This window comes from Notolabrus celidotus, chromosome 2 (genome assembly GCF_009762535.1).
Source record: "Notolabrus celidotus isolate fNotCel1 chromosome 2, fNotCel1.pri, whole genome shotgun sequence".
Classification (NCBI taxonomy): domain Eukaryota; kingdom Metazoa; phylum Chordata; class Actinopteri; order Labriformes; family Labridae; genus Notolabrus; species Notolabrus celidotus.
Genome location: NC_048273.1, coordinates 24,688,011 through 24,715,805, shown reverse-complemented (window position 1 = coordinate 24,715,805; position 27,795 = coordinate 24,688,011). Strand labels below are relative to the sequence as shown.

General features: G+C 42.6%; 1 protein-coding gene across 1 annotated transcript; it reads left to right on the top strand.

Annotated features, from left to right (window-relative positions):
• Positions 1–1,279: 1,279 nt before the first annotated feature.
• On the top strand, positions 1,280–27,750 carry LOC117827943 (PH domain leucine-rich repeat-containing protein phosphatase 1-like). Its single transcript, XM_034704835.1, has 17 exons — positions 1,280–3,204; positions 14,694–14,890; positions 16,161–16,286; positions 16,424–16,572; positions 18,974–19,120; positions 19,620–19,847; positions 20,139–20,341; positions 20,425–20,485; positions 20,592–20,687; positions 21,544–21,699; positions 21,828–22,028; positions 23,532–23,694; positions 24,401–24,531; positions 24,631–24,747; positions 24,984–25,178; positions 25,296–25,533; positions 25,888–27,750. Exons 1-17 carry the CDS (start codon positions 1,587–1,589, stop codon positions 27,037–27,039), a joined length of 5,178 nt encoding a protein of 1,725 aa, XP_034560726.1. The 5' UTR covers positions 1,280–1,586; the 3' UTR covers positions 27,040–27,750.
• The last annotated feature ends 45 nt before the right edge of the window (positions 27,751–27,795 follow it).

Sequence of the window (27,795 nt, the reverse complement as noted above, 5' to 3'; positions counted from 1 at the left end):
GAAAAAACGAGCTTTACCATGACTCACAACATCGACATTGTGTTTGCATTGTGTTGTATTTACAAAAAAAGCTATTGAATTCCATAACATTTATATCATTTAGAGCCTATACATTTATTATAGAAAAAAAAATATCATCTTATGTTTCAGTATTATTACTTCCACGTTCTTTTAACTTTTAAATAAACAATTCTTCAATTCAACATATTTTTGTTACATTTACTCAAATTGAGCAGCTTATTTCACATTTATTTGTATCTCCCCTCAGGACTCCCAGGTCTTCATGGTGATACGTCTTTTCCCCCACAAGATGGCCCCAGAAGACGAGCTACAGCCTTTATGATCTTTCTTATTCACTTGAAAATCTCAGTAAAGTATTGGAAATGTCTAACTGTATAAATGTACAACATAATACATTTGAAAATCATCAAATACATTCTCAATTCATAAGGTTAGTCCTGACATGCAACTGTTAAAGTAAAGTAAACAAGACATGTAACTACATGGTATGTTGCATTCACTTACCCATCTACGCTCGTACGTCTGAGCTTCAAAAGTTAAAAAAAATATTTTTTTAAAAAGTTTTTTCGCGCATTCAGAACCAGATTCATGGCTAACAAGATTCAAGATTCAAGAAAGCTTTATTGCCAAGTGAGCTCGCACACACAAGGAATTTGACGTGGTGAATGGAACACTGGACAACAAGACAGTAAGGACAATAAATATATAAACCTAAACAAAAATTCAAAAATTCTAAATAAAAACTTTTGGTTCATAATGATTAACATATGAATAGGGTAACAAAAAACATTGAAGTTATTGACAGTGGAATATGTTAAAAGTTAAAAAAAAAACTTTATTACATAAATTTTAGTTTAAAAAGATGAAAATTTGGAAAATACAGGACAAAAAGTAGCCATTTGTATATTGAGCTCTTAAGTGTTGCTTCTTTGTTGTAACCAAGCGGCTGTGAATTATACTTTAGTTTTTCTTCTTTACTTAGTAAGACAAGATCCAAAAGTGTAATCTACATTTGTGTGCGTTTACAGGAAAATGAAAGAGGTAATACAATTACAAATCAATCAAATAGTCAACAAATAAAATACATTCATCATACGAAATAAAAATGACTATTCCCTTTTTATTCCTTCATTCCCCTGGCTCTCGAAGCAAAACGTTTGACATTTTTACTTCGACATTTTTACACGCCTGTATAAATTCCGAGCTTTTTTTGGCACTTGAAGGCGTCATAATTCATATCCAATGAGACCCCGCCCTGGCCGCCGTGTACTGACCGTCACTCTCATCTGACTACACGGCAGCGGACGCGCCTACTCTCGCTAGCTTCCATGGCGACCAACTAGAAGAGCGTTTTCTCATGTCGACCAGCCGGTTAGCTCCTGTATGTGGGCTAACGGGCTTATTAGGAGACGGGATAATGTAGCGGGACGACTCTTTGGACGAACAGTATATTGAACATGTTAAGCTCACGTTAAGGAGAGCCAGGAACTAGAGCGAGCTAACTGCTGTAAGCTAGCTCAGGCTAACATTCACCTGCGGGCTGTTTGAGCTGAACAGCTAACACGATGGAAAGTGTGAAGGAAAACGGGTCTGGAGGGGTTTTAACTTCACCAGCGCCTCTCGATTCCGCCGGTGATAATGTCTCCGTGAAGTCAGTGGGATTGACGCCTCTGTCTGCGGGGAAACGACCCTCAATCGGGGAGGATGACGGAGGGGGAGCCGAGGCGAAACTCTTCGGGAAGGGACTGGCAGCCACCTCCCTTCTTCAGATCGCGATCAGGAACGGGATCTATCAAAACCAAGTTGCCAACGCTATCGGTGGGGCAGCCAAAAACATAAACATGCCCGCCGTGAAAACAGCCAACATTTACAGCCTGACATCCGCCAACAGCAACACTTCTGTTAACTCTCTGCTGAGCAGGAGGCGACACAGACACAAGAGGAACCTGTCTCTGGGGGCTCCGCCGACCAGCAACTCGCCCGGCGTGTCCTCCGCAGAGGCGGCCAGCCCCGCTCCGTCAGCCTCGCCTCTGAGCACACTCAGCCTCGACAGGAGGACGTTTCTCCGGCAGAAACAGTCCAAGCAGCTCCAGGCCTCGGACAAGACATGGGTGAGAACGGACCTGCGGCGGGGCTGCATTCACGTCCACGACTGGCTCACGCCCTCCTACCCACGGCCGGTGTTGTGCACGGCGGACACTACTGCTCAAGAGGTGGCCAGTAAGCTGGAGGGGAGCAAAGCAGGGGCTGTGTTGAGAATTAACTACAAAAGTGCTGCTTTAGTGGACGTGAATGATAACTGTAAAGACAGTAATGGACAGACTGATGAGGCTGAAAGTCTCAGTGACAGTGTGGATGTCAGAAACTCCAAATCAGACGAGAACGATGAAACCAAACAGTATTATCCTGATGCTAAACTATCCTCTAATTTGTTGGATGATAAAACCGCCAGTAACTCCTCTTCTGAGGTGTATCTGAATGACATCGGGATGGACTTGAGTCTGAGTGTTGCTGACTGTTATGGAGTCTACTCTGGTTCAGATATGGAGGGCAGCACCTGTGAGGACTTCAGCCCAGGCGGACCCAGAAGCACAGAGCTCCGGGACTCCCTCAGTGAAGGGCTGGGCGTGGGTACTGGCTCTTCAGCAGTAAGCCCAAACTGTGACAGTGCCACAGAGGAACCAGACCCGTTTGAGAGCTCATCAGATGAGGTTGAGCTTACTTCTTCTCCAACACATTCAACCGACAACTCTGCCGCAGACAAACAAGCAGACCTGCCCACCACCGATCCCAGCAGTGCTTCTTCCAGCCAAGTTACAACCAACCTGGATGACATGGAAGCTGTAGGAGCTGTTGTTAGCACAGACAGCCCCAAATTAATCAAACCTCCCTCTAAATGCCCCAGCAGCTCCCAGACTCGGCCCCTAACCAGCCAAGCATCTGTGCAGCCTGACCCGGAGATCCCAAGGGGAAGCAAAGCTTGGCCCGAACCCATCAATACCAGTCCGACCCCAGCTCTCTTCATCCAGCTGCATGGAGGAGCAGTGAGGCGGCTAAGAGATGAAGAGAGGCCTCTGCAGATATTGAATGAGTACCTCACTAACCTAGGGTTTGAGGACCCGTGGAGGGTGCAGGCAGAGGGGATGAATCCTGAAATTGGCTGCCTCATACGCTTCTACTTTGGTGAGTGTCTTAATTGTGTAAAGAAAACATTTCCTGTAACATCATTCATTTATGAGCTTTGCCAATATAGGATTGATAGATCCAATATTGATTTTAGAAGAAAACAATTCATCATTTGCTGATATTGTGAGAGATAAGGTGAAGTTATGAGCTGCATTGGAAATGGACATGTCCCATGTATTGATTTTGCATAAAAAAAATTGAATGATAAAACAATCTTGGGCGAGGATTGGGGTTAATTTATTGTTATGATTATTAACTCTGGACGTCTCTGTGAGTAGATAAAACTAAGTATCTCACAGCAGACGTAATATCAGTCAGTAGGTCTGCAGTTTTTTACTCTGCGAAGAGTTGTTGAAGATGCCAGTGAAGAAATTGTATTCAATATAAGAAAAAACAAGTTTGTACCTGAGGGGCAGGAAAGAAAAGCAGAACCTGAGCTCAGGTTATCATTCAACATGGCCTCAGTTAAACAGATGTTAGTGGTAGCTCAGCGGGCAGCCCCCTTTCAGGATATCCTGGGTCCACTACAGAGGGTTGGAGAAGCATTGGATTTTTAACTAGAATCTTTTTAAAAGTTGTGTTTTCTTTAAAGCTGCTGATGGTAGTCACAGAGTAAACATCTGTTCAGAGAGAGGGACTTCGAATGTCAACACTATCCCTCCCAACCAGATTTACTCTTAGCCCCCCAACAGATCAGCGTGTGCAGTCATGATAGTGCCGGACTCATAACCAACAAGAGGACGTAGTAGGAGCCGCCCCTTAACCAATCAGGACAGAGGATTAGAGATTAGCTATGATTGGTCGGTCATAGCGGGAACGAGTGGAATAATAACATTGCTTGGTACAAAGGCATTGGAAAACGCAGAGATTTCGCAATAGTCGCCAATTACTCCACTAACCGATGAGTGCCGATGAGTATTATGACCTTTTCTCCAAACCCAGCAGAAAAAAAGAAACCTTTTTTACACCATTTCTACCAACAGCAGCTTTAAATCTATTTGTTGGACTTCTTTTTTAGTAAATATGCAAATAATGAATAGTGGAGATATCCTATCCTGAAAGCCTATCAAGTTCCTTGAAACAAGCTGAGCTTTGGTCAGCAGCTCAGCTGGCAGCCCCATCTGACCCCCTGTGACTGAGCACAGCAGTTCCACTGGATTTTCTTTACATCAAACTTCTTTGTTTAGCGTACCATGTTACTCAATCAATCAATCAGTCAGTCAGTCAGTCAGTCAGTCAGTCAGTCAGTCAGTCAGTCAATCAATCAGACTCTATTTGAAAAGTGCTTTTCATACAATGACATTGTAAAACCAAGTGCTGTACATAAAAACAAATTAAAATAGAATATATTCAAAATAGTTAAAAAAATAAAAAGCCCCCCCTATCCTAATCTTAACCCCAGCCCTGACCCCAAACCCACCCCACAATCCTAAGGTTAAGAACATGATGTATGCAAAAATAATAATAGTAATAATGTTAAAAATAAATAAATGAAAAATAAAGAATAAGTTGCTGAACGAACTGAGGAAACGCTGTCATGTTATATTAATCAGGTAACACTGTAGGTAAAATAAGATGTTAAAACTCAACACAGGAAATTAAACTCACCAAAATAAAAGAAATTAATAAGATAATAAAACACTGAAATATTAAACCATTAAAAAGACAATCAAACTAAGATGCTATACTTAAAAAAGTGACAAAAAATTTGAACTGGATAATAAATAAATAAAGTAAGATTGGTTAAAACTATTATAAGAATCAAACTCAGTTGAAAGCAAGACTAAACAGGTGTATTCAGTGTTATTTGTCTTAATCCTATCCTTACCAATTTTTACTTTTGGAAGTATTTTGAAGTATCGGAAACGGTCAGCAAGCTAGCTATTTGCAATTCTTGTAAAGCCGAGTGTTAAGGGGAGGAGCTGCCAATTCAATTGCGCATCTAAAAATATGTTACTTTGATTGGCACCAAGAGTTTCTGAAAAGTTAGAACCAAGAGGCACCAGTGAAAGCTTCTCAGCAGCCTTTACTTCAGTTATTCAGATAAGAAATGTAGCATTGGCCACTGAAAGGTAAAGTAGCTCAATGGAAGATTCACTGAATCTCAATCTCATTAACCAGCCTTTGAAGTTGAATTATAATGTATCTCCAAATACAGATCAGTCAGCGTGTACTGTAGTGAAATGAAGAAATTCAGATGTGTTTGTTTACTCAATCCTTGTATTCTGATTCTCCAGTTGCACTGCACCTTAGCTGTCTGAGAGCCACCTGCTTGTTCCATCATGCCTCTTTAGTTGTGCTCACTCATTGTTCATCCATTCTCAGTGTACCGTGAGCGCTTGTCTTTGTGTTTGCTCAGTCGAACTGTTAATCGAGTGTGTTCAGTTTTCCTGGTGGGACAATACCCACCCTGTAAACACTCCACCCCCTCTGTGTGCAGGCCTGTAGGGAGACACATCTGGAGGTAACAGGTGTAATCTTTCGGCACACACCGCTCACTGAAAAACGACGGATTCTGTATCTGTTCCCCTAAGTCTTTTGTTATTGTTGTTGTTATTGATAAAGATCCTGTTTTGCTGATGAGAAGGGTAAAATCAGACGTGATCTCTCTCTTATGGGATTAACACAACTGGATACTGTTTTTGACCCTGTTTTAATACCATCAACAAAGACGGTGGGGGGTGAAGGGTCTCAGGCAAAAACATTTGAACCAAGATGAGCAAATTCTTATTTTATTCACATCTTGTCCTTCTGAAGCTTTCATTCAATTTGCTGTCTTTCTGTTGTGCTTTTCATTTCCTCGATTAGTCATCCCTTCTTTTTCTGTAACATGTAAGCACGTATAAAAACAATTTTGGTTAGTGCTCTGGTTACTAAGCTCAAGATGACGCTCTTAGCTGTGTTTCCCCAACAACACAAATACATTGTCTTGAATAGAATAGAGGGGAATAGAGATTAGAGGAAGTTTGAATAGAGAAGCTAGAACTATGGGGCACCGTTTGTAAAGTGGTGCACACTGAAAATAACAACAACAACAACAATTCTTTATTTAGCTCCAAAACGTCATAACAAAGTAGAGTGAATTTTTAAAAGTCACTTTTTTTTAATCACATTAAGAGGAATATTTGTGATCTTCTTCACATTTAATTTTGTTGTGAAAAATATATTAAGTTAAAAATCATCGTTAAATCCAAATGCTAAGTATATAACTAAATGTTAGATATAAATCAAAATGTTCAACAATAAATCTAGATGTTTAACGATAAATCTAAATGTTAAATATATATCTAAATATTACATGTAAATATAAATGTTAAATATGAATCTAAATGTTAAATCTAAACCTAAATGTTAAATATAAATCTAAATGTTAAATCTAAATCTAAATGTTCAACAATAAATCTAAATGTTAATTATAAATCTAAATATTAAATGTAAATATAAATGTTATAAGTTGCTCTGCGAATGTAAATATTTAGCTGATATGCAAATTCACATTGCCGCATATCAGCTAAATATTTAGGATCGCGGAGCAAGATTTAACAGTTAGATTTAACATTTATATTTATATTTAACATTTATATTTAACGTTGAACATTTACATTTAACATTTAGATATATATTTAGCATTTGGATTTAACAGTGAATTTAACTTAATACATTTTTCACAAGAAAATTGAATGTGAAGAATATCACAAATATTCCTCTAAATGTGATTTAAAAAATTACTTTTAACAATTCACTCTACATTTTTCTGACGTTATGGAGCTAAATGTGGAGAAATATTGCTGTTATTTTCAGTGTGCACAACTCTACAAATGGCGCCCCATAAGAAACAGATAATTCTGACTATTGTGTTTAAACAAATATCTCAAACCAATGAATCTATGTATAGAACAGCCAGTCATGAATGCAGTAAAGACTCAAGCTTCCTCTTTCCTCTGCTATCGTTTATTTCATACAAAAAATAAATTTTTTAAAGTTATAAAATGTTTCACCCAGGGTTAGGCAACAATTCCCTCAGTCGCCTCCCCTCCACCCTTGGCTCCCACAGTGACTTGACAGAAGAACAAAGCGTAACGTAGACCCAGGCCCCTGAAGGCAGAGGCCCTTCCAGCTAGCTGTGCAGACAAACACACACACACCCATGAAACAAGCACCACGGGGCTGGTGTGACAGGGAAGTGGAAGTACTGCGGTCTGACCAGAGAGAAATGAGTGTGATGAAGATATGAGTGTGATGAACTAATTCATAATCAGGATTTCCCCAAGATGAGTCGTCAGGCCCAACAGGAAGTGCTTCTGACAGGGGCTTGAGGTCACATTTAGGAGGGGTTACTTGCTGCATGCTTCCTTTAGTTGAAGTGCTCGGTAATGAACATATCTGCATGTGCAATGGGGGAGATGTGCACTGATCTCAGGACTGCAATTTCCCTTTGGTGTATTCATGTTTCCACAGACAGTACGTGGTGACCTCACCGTCCATTATATCACTGCCTCCAAATGACTTAGCCCATGGTGGCAGTAATGTAAAATACACATTTAAAAAAAAAAAAGAATTTTGAGGTGCTTTGTTCTAGGGCTGGGCGATAATTCCATAAAGGTAGTTATCGTGATATAATTTTTCTCAATATAAATATAACAATGTTCGATAAAAAATCCATATAAATAAACCTGTAATTACACCCCCAACCCCTGGAAATTGAGGGGGCGCTAATGAGCCTTAAACATTAGTTGCCACCCATCATACAGAAGAAGAAGACAGCCTTGAACAGCCAATTCTGTGGCAGGTTTACAGGTAGGCAATGATTAAAGACGTTTTGAGCGGAATGTAAACACAGCTGAAACAATCGACTTCAACACAAGAAAACTCAAAACTTAGCAGCTCATTAGCCTGACACTGTAACGACTCTGCGTTAACTATTAACTTAATACACATCATTAATTATACTTTCAGGATGTAGGTAAAGGAAGAGCACAGAGACAACTTCTGCTGTGCATTTGAAACACATTTAATGTCCACTGTGACCATAGTACAACTGAACACTGAATAACCGTGATTATTGTGATAATTATTGATTTTTTGGGGGGTTTCTCTACTTGGGTCTGGTTTGATGTAAACTTTGGCCTGGGGTATTAAAGGGGTCCGATTCACTAGTGAAGACATGGTGGTGCCAAAATGTGAAACTGGAGTTTGGGCTCTTGACTAGGACAAAATCATCTTCGATTTGTCTGCAAGAGCGATACATTTAGGACTGTATTTTAATGATCTATCCTCACCCACAGTACACATATCCAGTGTTTCCCCTAGGTTTTCCAGTCTTGGGGCTAGAATCCTATCTTTAAATAATTCATGTAGTCGATCTGATATCGGCATCAGGGTTTTAAAATCGTCAACATTTCACTATTTTAACACTTTTGCTTTTGTAATATCTTAAGTAAAATAATCTAGCCTGCAAAAAAGTCAGAAGAAAACTTTCTTCATGTGACAACTATATCTGATTCTCCTGATTCAAATAAAAATACCATGAACGCAAAATTCAGGTGCGCATTGCACTTCTTTGATGCCAAGGAGTTGATCCAAACTTACTAAATGTGTCTGATGTTTCACCAAACTGGATTAAATCAAGCTCTAGATGGGAGCTTTTTACAGTGAGAGCGGCAAAAACGGCATACATCAAATAGTAAACAGACATCCCCCGGCTGTGTCTTTGTCACTAACGCACACCGGAGGGTAAAAATCCTCAATGAACAGGAGACTGGTTCACAAAGCACTCCTGCTGCAGGTAGAGACCAAGCTAACACTGTGACCCTCCAATAATAACTCAGCCTGTCACAGGAATGTATAGCTTTAATTTCTAAAGACTAGACGCACAGCGGGGAAAATATGAGTTGTTAATGTCCGACGGTCCATTTTAAGTTTTCATCTGAGTTTGTATTATCAGTGATAGACTTTAGCTCATCATAGTCTTGTTTTCTTCTTGAAAAAACGAGTTGTTGATTAACATTTATCGTATCATTGTGCTGTGATGTGTTTGTGTGCGCATCGGAGCGGAACGCTGCCATGCAATACAGAGAGCAGATGAGCATAATGACATCCCGTCATGTAAATAAGATAAATAACATAAGGATTTTTAGTCTGTTTAATAAAAGAACAAGTTTAAGACCTGATCTATAAGAGAGGTAACCCTGAATTACTTCTGCTGTGATCTGGAGGCTGATATAGAAAATAGAATTAACTGAACTTCCAAGGGGGTCGGCTGCCGCTGTTGGGGGGGCGCCCCGCCTATAATAGTAGGGGAAACACCAAGCGGCAAACTCCGGTCTCAAACGATGAAGCCAATGCGGAAGTGCTATAAACTGCAATACATCGAGAATCCGCTTGAGGCTGGCTGCAGAAACACCGGAAATTACATAGATATGAATGGGAAAAAGACGATCTTGCAGCATTAATAAACATGTTTACAGCCTGGTTCAAAAAACGGCTCAGCCCTACAACGCTAATCTCTCTAATGGCACACACTGTACGGGGGGTGAATTTTTTTCTAACGTGACGGTTCAGAAGATATTAAGATTACGAGTTTTGCCCAAATAAGGACATGACTGACGTGACTCCCGGTCTGGAACACACAGCTATTGGCTAAGGGGCTCACACTACGTCACACTCTGCCTGGTTGAGTTCCGCATTACCAATATGGCTGCTGCCGTCGATTTGCTTCAAAACACCTATCAGGAACAGATGGGTGACGTCACAGATACTACGTCCATATTTTATACAGTCTATGGGAAACACTGATATCATACAGCAGGAACAATCTGAAGTGTATTTCTATCAGTAAGTTTCAGTTGTGGCTTCAGACATGAAACCCATCAGACCAAGTACTGTCTGTGAATAGCATCTTTAGATTTGCATAGACAACTTTAGCACATGTAAATAAAATGAGTCAGAGATTAGACAGTGAACATCTAGTCAATTCAGTCTTTCACAATTGTGATCATATATTTTGCCATGTCACCCAGCCCTACTTGAGTTCAAAATCAGGGCAAATAGCTCCTTGCTGAAAGTTTGATTTGCCTGACAAAGTAAACCGTTACTCTTCGTTGTCCCGTTCTCCCGGTGCGTGCAGAGTGAACTGTTTGCTTATATTGATGTTCACAGTCGAGCCAAAGGAGTTTGACTCAGCATTATCCCTGTAGCACAATGCACACAGCCAAGTATACTCTTTCTCTTTTACGTGCAAGCAAGCAAGCAAGCAAGCACGCACGCGCACGCACACACGCACACACACACACACACACGCACGCACACACGCACACACACACACACACACACACACACACACACACACACACACACACACACACACACACACACACACACACACACACACACAGTGCTGACAGAAAGAGAAAGTGACCTTAGTGGAACTCAGATTTCACCTCCTCAGTATTTCAGATCTGCCTGGGACAGATGCAGAACCGCAGTACCCAGAGGTCACTGCTTTACTTTACAGAAGGTTAAATGCTCACAACTTAAACGTGCCTCATACCTGTTACCAAAAATCACCAAATACCTGCATATACACCTGCAGGCTGTTATCTTGTCCATTTTAATAACATGGACTTAGATTTTGCTGAAATCCAAAATACAGCCTCAAGCAAATTCTTGCGGCTAATAAGAAAGAGATGGGTGAGTGGATGCCAGTAGTTTTGCAAACATGGGTACATTAAAGGCCAAATTCCACCAGGTCCGTCTCCAGTCCGTCACGGCACCAGATCTGGTAGGTTTCTATTCTAGACAATCTGTTAACCCCCACTGGATCCGCCCTATTGTGTTCCGGCTGCGTCCCTTAACGGCAGGTTGGAACGCAACGGATCAGATACGCAAGACTTCTATTTTTGCCAGATGTTGGAGCATGACGCATCAATCTCAACAGGGCAGATGAAGCGGGATAGGAAGTCAGGCACCAAAACAAAATAAAAACACTGTTAATTTTCAGAATAAAACACTCCGAGTTGTCGTTAAATCGTTTTTTAACTTAACTATGACAAAAAAATGCCATTTTGAGCGGAGCCAGGCCTGGAGTCATCAGGTCAGAGGTTTTCAGAGGACCACATGGATGAGGAGAGGACGAGGAGAATCCTTGATTCAGTGATTGCCTTGGGACAACCTCGGTCACATGACAGCTGTCCGGTGGTCCTGCTCCGTGCTGTTCTCTGAAAACGAAATTGGTGGGTGTTGACAGACGAGAGAGCACAGAGATAGACTGAACACGGATCTGGTGGAAGTCCTGTGTAAGCTTATCTGCAAAAGATGCTCCAAAGAGTCAAATCAAAGCACAGATAGGAAATGGCTATCGGCGTCGTGATGAGAGACAGGATGTCTCCATTCAGAGAAACCGGCGGAAGGAAAGGGCATGTATGTGTGTTGTATATATTAACACACTACATCTCGCCTGCAACGCCCAGGGAAGGGTGGACTCAGACTGTACACACATTCCACTTTATTGTTTAGCTTCAATGGAGTTGTACTGAAAACATGAGTTCTGTGATAAACGGAGAAGCTTTATGTATGGACTGTCTTTGAACCATGATGTGATTGTGTTGAGCTCTGAGTGAAGCATGAATTGTTCCCCTTCAGTGGCTCCTGTCATATCTCTTTTAGTGTTTACTTACATCACCAGTGTCTGCTCTCTCAGGACTCCCTGTTCCTGTTTGAACTGGGGGAACATACAGAGCTTATAATGAGGAAGTTTCATGTGGGTACATTTTCCAGCCATGGAAAAGCCCTGAAATGTTGATGGGCAGTCATCCAAAGCGGGTCCGTAATGAATATGAGTTCAGGAAGCTCTCTTTGAATGTCTTGCTTTTCGGTTTCTTTACTATCTTTCAGTCTAAAATCTGTTTTCAACAACATTTTACAGCTTTTAAGGCTTTCTCGTTTTTCTATCTTCTGCCCACCCTTTTTGACTGTGGTGTATTTTTGACACTATTGCTGGGACAATAAGGGGCTGTGTCCATTAAGGCGTCTTTTTTGTGAGCTAGGAGCGCCCACAACCTCAATTTCAGAGCGCCTCTCACCAGCATTTACTGTTGCTAGGTTACGAAATTTGTTTCATGGCCCTTCCGCGTCCCTAAGCTTCATACTTCTTTCATTCAATGACATTTCACTGAAAAACTGTAAAAACTATTGATAGAAATCGCAGCATAGCATCAGTAGCGGCCCTTAACTTGTAAATTGTATCTCGAGAAAACAAGTGCGATAACTTTTTTCCTAAGTATGGACATCCTTCATTGTTCCTGCCCCTTCTTGATTCTGATTGGTCTGTGAACAAGGAGTGACATTGATTAGCGCAGAGATGTTCCAAAAGTTGAACTGTATTCAACCATAGACTGTATGAATAATGGACGTAGTATCCGTGATGTCACCCATCTTTTCCTGAAGCGCTGTTTTGAAACCAATCGGCGGCGGCAGCCATATTGGAAATGCTGAACTCAACCTAACTGCTGTCAGAATCAGAATCAGAATCAGAATCAGCTTTATTCGCCAAGTATGCTTGAACACACAAGGAATTTGACTTTAGTAGACTGTGCTCTCTTTGTACAAGGCATAAGAATAGGAATAAGAATAAGAACTACAATAAAAAATAAAATAAAAATATAATAACAATAACCTTAGCTATAAATACAAAGAAACAACAAATAGGCTTGACTAATATGTACAGGCTAAAATAATATGATAAAGTGCAGTGGTGAGTTGCAGAGGTAGTTTTACATTATAAAATAGTAGTTAAATAATACAAAAAATAGAAATATGGAATTCTGCTTGTCAAGCCATTGCGAGGTAAAGAGGCAGGCTTTGAGCCTCCTAGCCAACAGCTATAGTGTTCCCGCCTGTCAGTGAAGTCAGTCATGTCCTTAAATGGTCAAAACTCGTAATCTTAATATCTTCTGAACCGTTGTGTTTGAAAAAACTTCAGCCCCCGTACAGTGTGTGCCGATACAGAAATTAGCTCTTCAGACTGAAGTCCTTTTTTGAACCAGGTTATAAACATGTTTAATAATGCTGTAAAGATCGTCTTTTTTGAATTGGTGTGTATGTGGTTTCCGGTGTTTCTGCAGCCAGTCTCAAGCAGACGCTACGTTTATAACACGTCAGCATTGGCCTCATATTTTGAAATCGGAGGTTGCTGCTTGATTTCAAATTAGCTGAGAGCCCTGCGATAAAAACAACAGATCCTGACGGTGTTTCTGTGATGTAGGTTGAGTGCTAGAATCGCTGAAGCCCATTTGGTTTAGAAAATGGGCACTGCCAATGAAAAAAACGGCGTTAGTGGACACGGCACCTAAAAATCTTCAGTTGAATCATGACACAAGACCTCCAAGTCAGTTTGCATTTTGTCTGCATCTCTTTTATTTTTTGAGCCAGGTTATTATATGCAGAGCAATGCAAGAGCAACACGAAAGGATGTAAACTTTACTTAACTTTTGTGGATATTCACTATGTTCAGTTTTTAAAACACGCACACAGTACAATGAATGACACCATGATGGCTGAAATACATCATCCATGTTTTAATGAGAGTCTTAGACCGTCTTACAGGTAAAACCCTATTCTCATTTTATGTCATTGTGAAAGTTTGTTGTGTCCCTGAACTGAAAAAAGTTGCAAATGATACTTCACTTATGCACACCTTCTCAGTGTGTCCAAGTTGTAATCTAAACTATTTGATGGAAGCACGCTTGAAAAGTCTAAGTGCTGCAGACAGATCTCCGTCCATGCCATAGACCTGTTAAGGCTCCGTGTCCGGCCGTGTTCAGGAGCTGGTCAGTCCCTGTGAAAGTTCCGTCTAAGTGAAGCTGTGTGTCAGTCACTGAGGGAGGCAGCAGTGAGGATCGAGGTGCTGGTGTTTAAAGACGTTACATAACAAGCTAATCTGATTTCAGGCCTCTCACTGGCTCAGACTCTTCATCTGTTTCCCTCGCTCCTGGTCTCTGGTGTGTGAGTGTGTTTGTGTGTTTGCGTGTAACAGTACACTAGGAGACTGGGAAATAGAGTGTTACAGGAGAATAAATGCCTGTATCAGGTTTCATGAGGTTTCACTGGGCTAAAACACACAGAGGTATGCAGGCTAACTCCATGCCCGCTTTGTGTGTCCCACTCCCTGCTTAAAGCTCTGTGGCTTTAACTGAACTATGGCTTCTTTTTGTGTCAGCAAGGGGTTAATGTAACAAATCACGGCTGAGTGACTGCTCACTCTCTCAGCCTACAGGCTATTAACTTCAATACACTTACATAACCTACCGCACTCTGTCACTCTCACTGTCTGAAAGAAAAACCCAGCGTGAGAGAGTTGATTCACAAAATCCAAGACGTCTAAAAATAACACGCTCTCCATCGTGTAGGAAGGTCACTATGAGACATACAAACAGTGAGCGTAATGATCATCAGCTGGCTGATAATATAACGTGATTCTTTCCTTTCAGGTAAGCCTCGAAGTGTGGGAGGTTCTGAGCGTGTGCAGCTCTCCGGGGTGTTCAACGTGCGGAAAGGGAAGCTTGCGCTGCCGGTGAACCGATGGTCCAAGCGTCAGGTCACTCTGAGTGGAACGTGCCTCATTGTCTCATCCGTGAAACACGCCCACACCGGCAAGATGCACATCCTCCCTCTCATCGGAGGAAAGGTACTCCCAGCTTGGTGTTCTTCTCTGTGGTTTAGAGCTCTGGTACAAAGCACAGTTTGGAGTGTGGAGGTTTTTCATCTCTCCTTTATCCCTTTAAGAGATGCTACTAACACATTTGTTTTTCCAATGATCTTTTAACAAGAAAGCATTTAATCCTTCAGTCTGTACAATGACTAAAAGTAAGGAAATGCTCATCACACTTTCACAGAGCCTCAATGACATGCTGAAATTATCTTTGAAACTGCAACTGTTTGCTTAGCACAGTCACATGCTCTCAAAACATTTGTCAAAATATTGTATTTACTTTCGATTTATTAAACACATTTTCATCATAGCTCTACAGAAGGTTCTGAAAACTCTGACCCAACTACTTGACTTCATTGACATAAGAGAGATCAGTCAGTACTGACAACCACCATATTTTTCTGTAGTGATACTGTTAAAATGTATCATTACACTATAGGTAGTATGAAGCTGGAGCAATGAGAATCTTTGCATATCTTAGCACAAATGCTAGCAACAGGAGAAGCACTGCTTAACATGTCTCTATCTAAAGTTGGAAACATGGAAATAAAAAATATTGACATAGTGGTTTTATGGTGAATTATTTGTTGCACCATTACCTGATACCCAAACAACCTCAGGCTTCATTTCAGAGAAATTTTTATATATATATTTTTTTTCAAAATGAAAGTTCAGAAATGAATGATGATCTTCATGCAGACAAACGCTCAAGCAACATATCAGACAGAGTCTGGCTCCATACCGCACGTCACATAAGCATTCACGTTTGTCTAAAAATGGACTACTCTGCATTCAGTTGTTTAGTGTCAGAGAATACTAAGACCACACGAATGTGAGTGTGTGCATTATTATTTTGAAAATCTCTGTTTACACCTGTACACATTACCCGGAGAGTTCAATAGAAAACAGGGTCAGCTGTGATTTCAAGTTTCTGTTTAAATGTCCCATAAACTCAGGAATCAAATGGACACTAGGTGGACTGTGTGTTTTTAAAAGAGAATGATTAGTGTGGACTCAGCCTCAGGAAAAAGACAAAGATCCTGGGAGTCACTGCCCCCAGTCTAAATAAAGAAGTCCAAGCACGCAACTCCCTGTTTGAAAAACAAAAAAAAGATACTTTATGGCAAACTTAAAGGTCACAAAAAGAGGAGATATATCTTCTTTAAAAGCAGACTGCTGACAACCTGACTTAGTGGCTGAGGTTTCAAAAAAGATAAAAGTCAACTAACTCTGTCCTCTGGTGCAGGTGGAGGAGGTAAAGAGACACAGCCACTGTCTGGCTTTAAGCTCAGCCGGTCCTCAGAGTCAGACCTACTACATCAGCTACGACTCGTACACAGAGCACCTGCGCTGGCACAGGACCGCATCTAAGGTATGTTAAATGTTCCACACAGTCCCTCTCTGTGCTTGCACCGTTATGTTTTTATTGTGACATTAATTTAAAGCCGGGATTTACTCATCTGCATTGCCTACTCATCCTGGTGTCATATCCGTCCCTCCTCCTGTCAGATCGCATCCCAGAGGGTGAACTCAGTCGACCTGTCGTGCTGCAGCCTGGAGGAGCTGCCTGCTCAGCTCTTTTACAGCCAGGACCTCACACACCTCAATCTCAAAAACAACTTTGTGTCCCTGCACAAAGGTGTTTCAGCTCTCACAAGGTGAGTTTCTGCACACACTTCATCCCACAGAGTATACTTCCATCCAGTGCGTTTATGAGCAAGGCCACAGGAGGAGCTGACAGATGAAGCGCTCTATTTTCCTCTTTGTTATCCTCTCTATTTTGGATGTGGAACATCCCCCTTGGTGGTTTTTACTGTGTTGAGGAGCTACCATATGGTGTAAAGCGGAAGCAGCTTAGATCAAATTGCAGATGACGTGTGTGAGGGCAGCCTTGTGGTTCTGATGATTAAAAGGGAGCTGCACTGCTGATGACAGATTTGACATGCAGATACCAACTTCTGGGACAGGAAGGTTTGTTCTTGATTCCCAGGTCAGCTTGTACAATTGCTGGCTGACGTCACAGTCTTATGTAGCAACGTCACTGTGTAGCAGTCACTTCTATTCATGCGCCCCATCACGATCTTTAAATACAGCAAAATGCTTCAAATGTGGAGTGGGGGTAAAGTCTGAAATAACACAGAACAACGATCACACGAGCATAAGGCAGGACATTTTCTACATGCTTCTCATATCTGGCGTCATGAGGGGGACCATCTGTTCAAAGAATTTGCAGGCATCCTCTGACCTTTGACCTTTGTGTGGCGCCCTTTTAAGGTATCTTTCTCTAAATAGTGTATGCTACACGAGCACAGGTCGGTTTTAATACTTTAGCCATGTGCGGCGCTGTTCACTAAATGCTGATTGGCTGGGCAACAACAGGGTACAGTTTCTACAGTATAAGAATATGTAAAAAAAAATCTATAAAGAAATGTTTGCAATGTGGTGCAAATTTAGACGTGTGAACCTTGAAAGGTGTTTTACAGCTCTTAAGATTAGAAGTTATATGCTTTTAATGCTGTGAGTCGTCTTTAATTTTTATTTTTTAATAGACTTTGTTTGAAAAAATTAAATCCATGAGTATTTTACAGGGTTGATATTCATTGTTACCCAGGTATAAACTCTAGTTTAAAGGCTGATGTTGTAGAAACCTGTCAATCCCAGGTTGTCCCACCCTAAAGCATACACACAATCATAGAAATTGAACATCAAGCTCTTTTAAAGAAGACTTATTTAAATCGTCAAATCGATACCTTTAAAGCCACATCATGTCCAGTGACCATACAATCATAGACTGACAGTACCTTGATGGATTGAGCTCGTTCAGACGTTACACACACACAGCCATTGTTCCTCATAAACAAACACTTCCCAGCCGGTGCTTTGAGGGATGTGTGTTTCCCCGTCTTGAGCCTGTGACTTTCCCTCAGAAGGACGTGGGTCAGGCTCAGCCTTCCACCCTGAACCTTCTGTGAACTGGATTACATTAGAAAAACCAGGAAAGACACACAGACACACACACACACACACACACACACACACACACACACACACACACACACACAGATACTGCCTGTTCCACATGCTCCAGTGTTGTTGTGAAAAGTTTTCATTGTGTAAACATTAAGCTTTAATTAGCATGTGTACTCTCAGTGTTATGCTGCTGTGTGCTTCAGACCTTGGGGGTTTCCTCTCCTGAAGTTCTCTGTGTTCTTGACGCAGGTGTTCATATCTAAAAATATATCTATCTTAACATTTGTTTTTATGGCTCCACGCCTCCGGAAAGTTGTGTCTGGAGGCATTATATTTAATGTTGTCGTCTGTACATGCATACCTCTGTGTGTCCGGCCCATTCTTATTAGCGTGGTATCTCAGGAAGGTCTGAAGGTAATAGTTCAAACTTGGCACAAATGTCCAATCAAATTACAGGAAACAAATTAGATTTAATCATGACTCAATTTTACTTAAGTGTCAAACAGTATGAAGACATTCCTGTTACATTCTTGTGTATGTACATCATATTTCAGGAACCCTTGAAGGGGAAATCTTTAAATGTTACTGAAATGTGCACCTCACTCATGGAGGAACTGATTAGATTTGGTGATGATCTCAAATGTGTCTCATGGGAATGTTTTCACAGCTGGTTTACTATACATCAAACACTGATGCTGTGCATGATGGATTGGTGTTCACTCTCCTCTCTCTGCACTGTTCTTTCAGCTGTTGAAGAATGGTTTACTTAAAATGTCATGCTCCACAGAGAATCATAGAAGGATGTTCTCTGAGGTGACGTCTCCTTTGTAAAAGATAACGGACTATTTAGGGCGGACTAACTCCTGAATTTTTGAAGCCTCAATTTATAAAATCACCAGAAATGTATCCAAGAAATGAATATCCTTTTCCCTCCATCTGCTTTTCTCTCTCTCTCTCTCTCTCTCTCTCTCTCTCTCTCTCTCTCTCTCTCTCTCTCTCTCTCTCTCTCTCTCTCTCTCTCTCTCTCTCTCCTCTCTCCTCTCTCTCTCCTCTCTCTCTCTCTCTCTCTCTCTCTCTCTCTGACTCTAGGTTTTGTAAACTGAGAAGTCTCAGTCTGTCAAATAACGCTCTGTCAGAGTTTCCTCTGGCCTTGTGTGACATCCCCTCGCTAACGGAGCTCAACCTGTCTGGAAACCATCTCTCATCTCTGCCCGCAGATGTCGGATCCATGCACAAGTAAGTGGTCTGACGGAATAAAAGCACCTCAGGGCCACAGCTATTAATGATAATGCTGCTGATGATAATTAGCCTGGTATTTGCCTTGAAGCTCAATGTCTCCTCAGTGACCTCTTGCACTTTGCTGACAGAGACGTCAGGCAGGAGCCGTTGTCATTGTGGTTCCATCAGTGCAGATTAATTCCTCTATGTATTGAGTGGTCGACTGGCTGTGCACCAGAGTCTTGTCCTGACAGTGCAAAGAGTTTGTTCAGGTGATCAGAGTGCAGACTGAGTCATGCTGCTGCTGCCTCTGCATGAAAAGGGGATTTGGGGACAAGCCCTGAGCTATCATCCACAGTCAGATATGAGTGTGACTGCGTACTGGCACTAATTTAATGTAGGAGAGTCAATGCAAACAGCAGTTATTTAAATAATGTAAACAAATCAGTGATGTCAATAAATAGATATTAATTCAGTCCGATGCTTAAGATCCCCTCTTCGTCTTGTTGTCTTGCAGCCTGCAGACTCTCCTCCTGGACGGGAACTTCCTCAGTTCTCTTCCCATCGAGCTGGGCTCTCTGGATGTTCTAACCTACCTCGGCTTGTCCTTCAACTGTTTCTACTGCGTCCCTCCCGTCCTGGAGAAACTTAAAGGCATGGAGAGACTCTGTCTGGCAGGGAACCAGCTCTCTGTCCTGGATATGGCTGGACTGCAGTGGCTGCCTGCTCGCTACATAGATCTCAGGTAATTTATCCACATGGGCAGTGACACAGTACTGAAACAAAGATCATCTGAAATCTAACTTTTCCAAAGATGTGCTCTTTATTTCCCTACTGGTTTGGCTTATTTTCCACCACTAGATAATTTGACTTCAGTAGTGGACAATTGACATTGTTAGCCAAAATCACAAGAGTATATATATTAGCTGAAATAAAGCAAATGTGTTAACTCTTTATTAAATCGAGAGAAACATTATCACAGATATTTATCCTCTCTTTGCCCTCTGACCCAATGTTTCTGTCCCCTTGTGTGCAGGCTTAACCGGCTCCAAAACCTGACAGTGGGATACTCTGAACAGCTGGACCACATCGTACATCTGGACCTGAGGGACACGGGTCTCCAGGAGCTAGATGTCCGGTCTCTCTGCAGGCTGGAGCTCCTCCGCTGTGACAGAAACAGCCTCTCAGTCCTCAGAGTCTGTGGCAATGCTCTCAAGAGTCTGCATGCTGCACGCAACGGTACAGACACGTATATTACATATTCAACAGATAACGTCTGATGTTCTGTAGATTGTGAAGAATAATGTATGTTGTGTTTGTAGTGCTGAAGCTGTTGGAGGTGCAGCCAGTGCCGGAGAATCTGACTGTTCTGGATTTATCCTGGTATGAATCAACAACTGTCTTATCTACCGTGTGGAAAAGTGGAAAATATGTCAGTTTGCTGGTTCTAAGACGTCTCTCTCACTCTCTCTCTTTCTCTCTCTTTTAGGAACAACCTGGAATGTGTTCCTGACTGGGTTTGTGAGAGCAGCAAACTGGAGGTGTTGGACATCAATCATAACTCTGTCACTGATCTCCCCGTTCAGTAAGCATCGCACAAGCACACAAACAACGGCACTGAACCCTTTCCACAAACAACCTGTAGCATCTGCACATGATAGATAAGATAGTCCTTTATTCGTCCCACAACGGGGAAATTTAAGACAAAGGTGGTTGGTTTGGTCAGGTGGTAGATACAACACCAAGGCTGGATGTAACAATGGCGTCTTTATTTTAATACTCTAAAACTATAGAGCCTGTTGTGAAATCTAAAGTTGATCCTGACTGCATTCTGCCATGCTATTGTTTCGATATTTTTAAGCTTTAACAATCACATTCCTCTAGTGCCTCTGCATGCTGGCAGACGGCGCAATTACTGAGAAAGAAGGGTGAAAAGGAGGTTTAAAAAACACAAGGAACCTAGTAATAACTAAAATGAGTCTTGTGCAACTAGGACACAAAAAGAGAAACATGTCACAAGTGTTCTGATTCAAATTGTAAAGGTTTGAATGTGCACTCTGCAAGCCGCATTTAGAGTCTGTGTAGTTCTGTTGGTTGTCAATAGTACTCTGCAAACAGTGTGAACGCAGCTACACAGGAGTAAAGCACTGACATGTTTAAACTTAGATGTATTATACATATTGCATAAGGATTCATGGGTGCCTTTAGCAACACGCCCACATAGATACATTGCCTTTTAAAGCCTGTGAACAGATTATTTCAGTAATAAAGAAAAATCAGCCTGAAACATTATTTGATTCATGATGTCCTAGTTCCTAGCAGTTACGACTTTTATAACGCAAGTGTTCCCAAAGTGCCGTTCCGAGTCCTCATCAGGGTGAAGCAGTCACAGTAATGACAGAAAGAGAGACTGATCTGGCTGTGGTGTTTGTGCATTGCAGGCTGCTGTCCAGCGGGAGCCTCCGAAAACTGCTGGCGGGCTGGAACCAAGTGTGTCGGCTGGCTGAGAGGGTGGAGAGATCTCAGCTCGAGGTCGTGGACCTCCAACACAACCACCTGACTGAGCTCCCACACAACCTGTTCATCAAAGCTCAGAGGTGCACACAGCAACTCCTGTTCTCTCTTTCCACCTACTTTTCCTCCTTCAATCTGCCAGTTTTTTGTTTTTTTTTCCATCTCTCATGTCGATGCTAAGTTTGTATGCTCTCTTGGGATTTCATGGCAGCCTGCGGTACCTAAATGTGTCAGCCAATAAGCTGGAGAACCTCCCTGCAGCGAGCCTATCAGAGGACAGCTTCAGCAGCCTGGAGGAGCTCTATGTGACCAACAACAGCCTGACAGACAAGTGTGTCCCTCTGCTGACTGGACATGGACGCCTTAGGGTGCTTCACCTTGCCTACAACCAGCTGCAGACCTTCACCGCCAGGTAAAATACATACTTGATGAGCTCGTCTTTAAATAAGTTTCTATGTGTCACATTTACAGACAAATTCAGGCATTTTAAAATCTGGGCTCTACTTCTGGATAAGCCTGCCTCCTTGCTGCCGGCTAGGAAACTGGCTGTTTTGGCTGCATCATGTAGCCTGTAGGTGTGTGCACTTAATCAAAGGATGTCCCCTAAAAGTTCTTGTTTCTGCCACTGACAGGCTCAGATTGTTGTTCTGAGTGTCTGACAACATTACAGAAAGGATCCTTACAGAGATAAAAAAGCAACACATTTATTCACAAACCAGAAACAGCTGTTACAATCTTGATCTTCAAAGCCATCAGAGTCCATGGACATCAACAGTCACGAGTTCCATGTGTACCACAACCTTATCAACATATAACTTTATAATATATTTATAACATATTTTTTAAAGTCACTCAATAACAAACCGTCTTTTCAGTTGAGTCTTTTTGGCTTTCATTAGAGCAATGTTACAGCAACTTCTGATTTAAAAAAATGAGGATATAACCTTAATTTTCCTTATTATTACAGCTGCTTTTTGCAGCTGCTGGCTGAACTTGGAGCAATTTCAAAAATTAAGTATAATGAAAATGTGTCATAATGGACCTTGGTCTGAAATAGTGCTCATTTGTTTGTCAGATTTTTAGTGTACTTTCAAATAAGGCAAGGCAACTTTATTTGCATAGCGCATTTCATACACGATAGCAACTCAATGTGCTTTACATTAAAACATTAAAAGCATTGGAGACATTCAGACAAGCATAAAAGAGCACAATTAAAATGATAAAATATAATAAAGCAGAAAAGAAAAGGATAATGTATTAAAAGTAAATTTAAAATTTGCATTTAAAGTGAGTTAAAATAAGTTAAAATTGGAAGGCAGTGGCAAATAAAGAAGTCTTAATCTTTGATTTAAAAGAGGTGAGAGTTGGAGCATACCTGCAGCTTTCAGGCAGTTTGTTCCAGATGTGTGGTGCATAATGACTAAACACTGCTTCACCATGTTTCGTTTAGCAGTATTGAAGGAGGATAAAACCAAAAGCAGTTTACCAACTCTTAAAAAGGCTCAAGTTCCTTAAACACACTGTGGATGCAATCTTAAGCTTCAGCATCACCCAACTCAGTGCTCATTGATTTACTAACTCATATGTTGGTCTTTTCTTTTATCTCCCTTGTGTTTAGTTATGTTTTGTATTGTGTGAAAACTCAGAGTAATCAGAGAGCCTTGTTGTGATTTTTTTTAAGTGCACCTTGTTTGTATTTGTGATTGTTTGTAATTCTTAAGGTGTAACGCCAAAAATCTCAATGAACACACTTGTTTAAAAAAGAACGTGTGACATTTCAGCAGTCTAAAATCTGCGCCCCTCTTCAGAATCAGGTTAATTGTCACAAGAGACATGGTTGATAAATGAGGCCCTCAAGAATCCAGTTCACAGGTTCATTGCTCTGAAGTAACCGTACCTCCTCTGCCTCTCGCAGTAAACTGGCACGACTGGAGCAGCTGGAGGAGCTGGACCTGAGCGGCAACAGACTGAGAGCCGTGCCCACCACCATCCTCAGCTGTCAGCGCATGCACACGCTCTCCGCCCACTCCAACTGCATCAACGCCTTCCCTGAGGTCCTCCAGCTGCCTGAGATCAAGGTTAGTACGACATACGAGGGTTTCTCTCAGTCGTTAAGCCGTGGCGGTCCACCACACGCACATGGGTATTAGCTCTTGTCTCAGTTTGGTTATTTTGAGGCTGAAAATCTGCTTCATTCTACACTGATAGGGAAAAAAGTGCTCCTCCCATCCTCTTTTTATCTCTCTGTCTATCCCTGTACCTCTGTGTTCATCTTTATTGGGTTGTGCCAGATCAGGAAATCCTTTGTAATCTCCTCGTAGCTCCCTAATCTCTGCTTTTCTCTGAACCCAAATGACCATGCCATCGTCCTGTCAGTGCATGACTTTGTTTGAATAAAGGGTGGAGACAAAAAAAGAACACATTATCCCTGAATGAGTCTGATTTTTCAAATGCTCATTTATGAATAAACTCTTTTAGTGCTGAAAACCTCTTCACCAATCAACATCAAGAAAACATAGAAATCAGCTGTTAAATGTCAAGAAGTGAGAGCTGTGCGTTGTGTAACTTTAAGACATCACATGTAAGCAGTCAAACTAAAGAAGCATGTTGTTTACAAACCACATCTTACACACAGATCAACAAATAGTGTTTAATTTGATGTTTCCAGCACACGTCTCTTAGTAGATAATGAATTTGTCTAAAACTTCAGTCATTAATATCGATGATTTGTCTTTATAAGTGTCACATGACCTATGCTTCCTTCTCCTTGTTGTTCCTCCTCAGTGTGTCGACCTGAGTTGCAACGAGCTGACAGAAATCACTCTGCCTGAGACTCTTCCTCCAAAGCTTCAGGAGCTGGACCTCACAGGAAACCCCCGTCTCAACCTGGACCACAGAAGTCTAGAGCTCCTCAAGTACGAAACCTGAAAGAAGCTGCAGTTCTGATAAATTATGGGGAACATCACTCAAGAAACCAACCTGCTGACCTTCTTCTTTTGTTTCTTTTTCTGCAGTAATATCAAATGCTTCAGGGTGGATCCGTCTCCTTCAGCTCCGTGTGTGAGCGAGAGCCACGGCGCCCCTGCAGTCTGGAGCCACGGCTACACTGAAGCCTCCGGGGTCAAGAACAAGTCAGTCCTCAACCCTCTCTTCACGTTTCTATTCCTTTACTCACTGCCTTAGTCTTTGAGGATCAACTTCTGTTACAGTTGTCTCACAGTTTATGTTGGTGATTTGGTAACTTTCCAAACCCTTTCCTCTGATTGTTCACTAAAATACGTGGCTTCATTCTGAAGGTTGAGTCAGAAAGGGACTATCTGAATCCTTGAATTGTTTCTCACTAACCTGTTCTCCTTGCTGTTATCAGGTTGTGCGTGGCTGCTCTGGCACTGGACAGCTTCTGCGGGATTCGTGAAGCTCTTTATGGAGTGTTTGATGGTGACAGGAATGTCGAGGTGCCTTACCTGCTGCAGTGCACCATGGGAGATGTGCTAGCAGAGGAGCTTCACAGAGGCCAAAGACAGGAAGATTACATGACCAACACTTTCCTCACCATGCAGAGGTACAAACACAAATCTTGTGATTCCCTGAGAAGTGGAACAATGACAGCTGAGCTCTGATTTTTCTCCTCAGACCTTCCTTAACTCTTTGCTTGCGTCTCTCTCTCTCTCTCCTGCAGGAAGCTGGGCACAGCAGGCCAGCGGATGGGAGGCTCTGCAGCTCTATGTCACATCAGACACGACCCAGTGGCTCCCGGCGAGCACGGCGGCTGCTTCACCCTGAAAGCGGCCAACGTGGGCAGGTGTCAGGCTGTTTTGTGCCGCGACGGCAGAGCTGTAGAGCTAACCACAACACACACAGTCAAAGAGGAGGCGGAGTATCAGAGGGTCCGACAGCACAACGCCATCATCACTGAGGTAAAGGAAAGCTTTATTTACTGCGTTTTCTGTGCTGCTGAAATGAGCTGACACAAAAATCCATCAATCAAAAGCCAGTTAAGAAATCTGTGGTCTCCTGATTTATATCAGTGTGGGTTAGAGATGTTGCCTCGTGTATCCAAGGGGAAGCATAGATCAACTGAGGAGTAGGCTTTTTTTCTAAAGACATAAATATAGTGCAACTTCTTCTGGAGTCATTGGTGTAGCCCCCTGCTGGACATGAGAAAGAATGCATCTTTAAGCACCCCTTCATTAGTTTTCCATTTAAAAACACATGCTATGTCAACTGGGGAATATTTGAAATTTTAAAAACTCTGTGCTCTTCTCCTCCAGGATAACAAAGTCAGCGGTGTGACTGATTCCACCAGGATCATGGGTTACTCCTTCCTCTGTCCCTCCGTGACTCCCAGACCCCACGTCTCCACGGTAACTCTGACACCACAGGATGAGTTCTTCCTCCTGGGAAGCAGGGGATTATGGGACATGTTGTCTCCCGGCGAGGCAGTGGAGGCGGTCAGAAATGTTCCAGACGCTCTGGCTGCTGCTAAGAAGCTGGTGACTCTGGCTCAGAGTTACGGCTGCTCCGACAGCCTCAGCGCTGTTGTCGTCCAGCTCAGCATCACAGAAGACTGCTGCTGTTTCTGTGAGCCGCCTCCTCCGCCCCCCAGCCCCGGCCCAGGCGCACACACCAGCACACACCCCTACTCATCGAGCGGTGATGGAGGCATACCGCTGCCACCGGCCTCCTCAGGAACAGTGAGTGAGCTGAGCAGCGAGTTCAGCACATCAGAGATGAGCAGTGAGGTTGGATCCACGGCATCCTCAGAGGAACCGCCGCCTCAGACTGAGCCCATGACGTCCCACCTGAACCTGCCGATGGGGCGAGCGGGCATGAGGAGGCCGCCCTGTGGAGGAGGGAACTTCCAGAGACAGTTCTCTGGAGCTCTGTCCGACAACGGTGTGGACAGCGAGGACGAGGAGCCGATAGCCGGCGTCTTCTCTAACGGCAGCCGAGTAGAAGTGGAGGCTGATGTCCACTGTCTGCACCGTCATGATGCTCAAGCATCGCAAACTCACACTCAGACTCGCACACACACCCCTCCCGCTGCTGCCTTGCATCATGAGCCTTCACCTCTTCCCTTCTCCCCCTCTCCCTCCCCCATTCCCCCCTGCTCCCCGTGCCTTGGCAGAGAGGCTCTGTCGGGGACTCTGGGCCGCCGTGCTCGAGCTAACGGCTCTGTCGCCTGCCAAGCAAGGAGCCAGGACGTTATCGAGGAGGCAGCCGACGCCCCCGTCAGGAAACAGGGGGGCTACTTCAACGCTCCCGCCCAGCCTGACCCTGACGACCAGCTCATCATCCCGCCAGAGCTGGAGGAGGAAGTCAGGCAGATCATCCAGCAGCAGCAGCAGGAACAAATTCAAGCGCACAACCAGCAAGCACACAGCTACCAGAAACCTGCCGACTACTTCATCACCCCGCTCTAAAACCTGCCCCCACCCCCCCTCTGCCACGGCTCCTCATCCAGGAATCAGATTTCGGAGATTTTCCGGGTTGGAGAACCGTGGATTAAGACTGTTATGTAGTACTGCTCCCTCCAAAAACCTTAAGAGTATACTGAACGTGCTTCTGAACCAGAGACTGTTTTGTTATTTCCTTTATTTTCTACTGTTAACTCTATGCCCCTTGAAACGCAATGCAATTTTTTATAACACTTTATGTTGATCAAATCTTCACATGTAACTGATTTTTACCATACCTTTCATTTTGAGAAGCACTTTGAATGCTTTTTATTCGACTTCTGAGATTCATTTTATGTCAAAGGTACTTTATTAAGATCTTCTGTTTTGTGTTGTAGCAGAAGTTTGTCGCGGCTGATGGCCTTACAGTTGTCGGGGGTTAGTAAAAACTGTTACACTAACTCCTAGGAGTTTAATACTTTAAAGTGACCTAGTCACTGAAGCATACTAATGTTCTCTGAGAGAAAAGACGATTATTTCAAAAAGGCTGATATTCCAGGTTTGTGTTTAGGGGAGTGTGCAGAGTTCACAGTGGTGCTGCAGTGGTGAGATAATGCTGAAGGGTCGGGGGGTCGTACAGTTGTTACCAGCTCAATGAATGTTCTCAGAACAGTGTTACAGACTTCGCACAAGAGAGCTACTTTTGCTATATAATAAATGAACATTTCCAGATAAGCACATGTGGACTCTGTCTTTTTGTGGATATTTATACATCAAGTATTC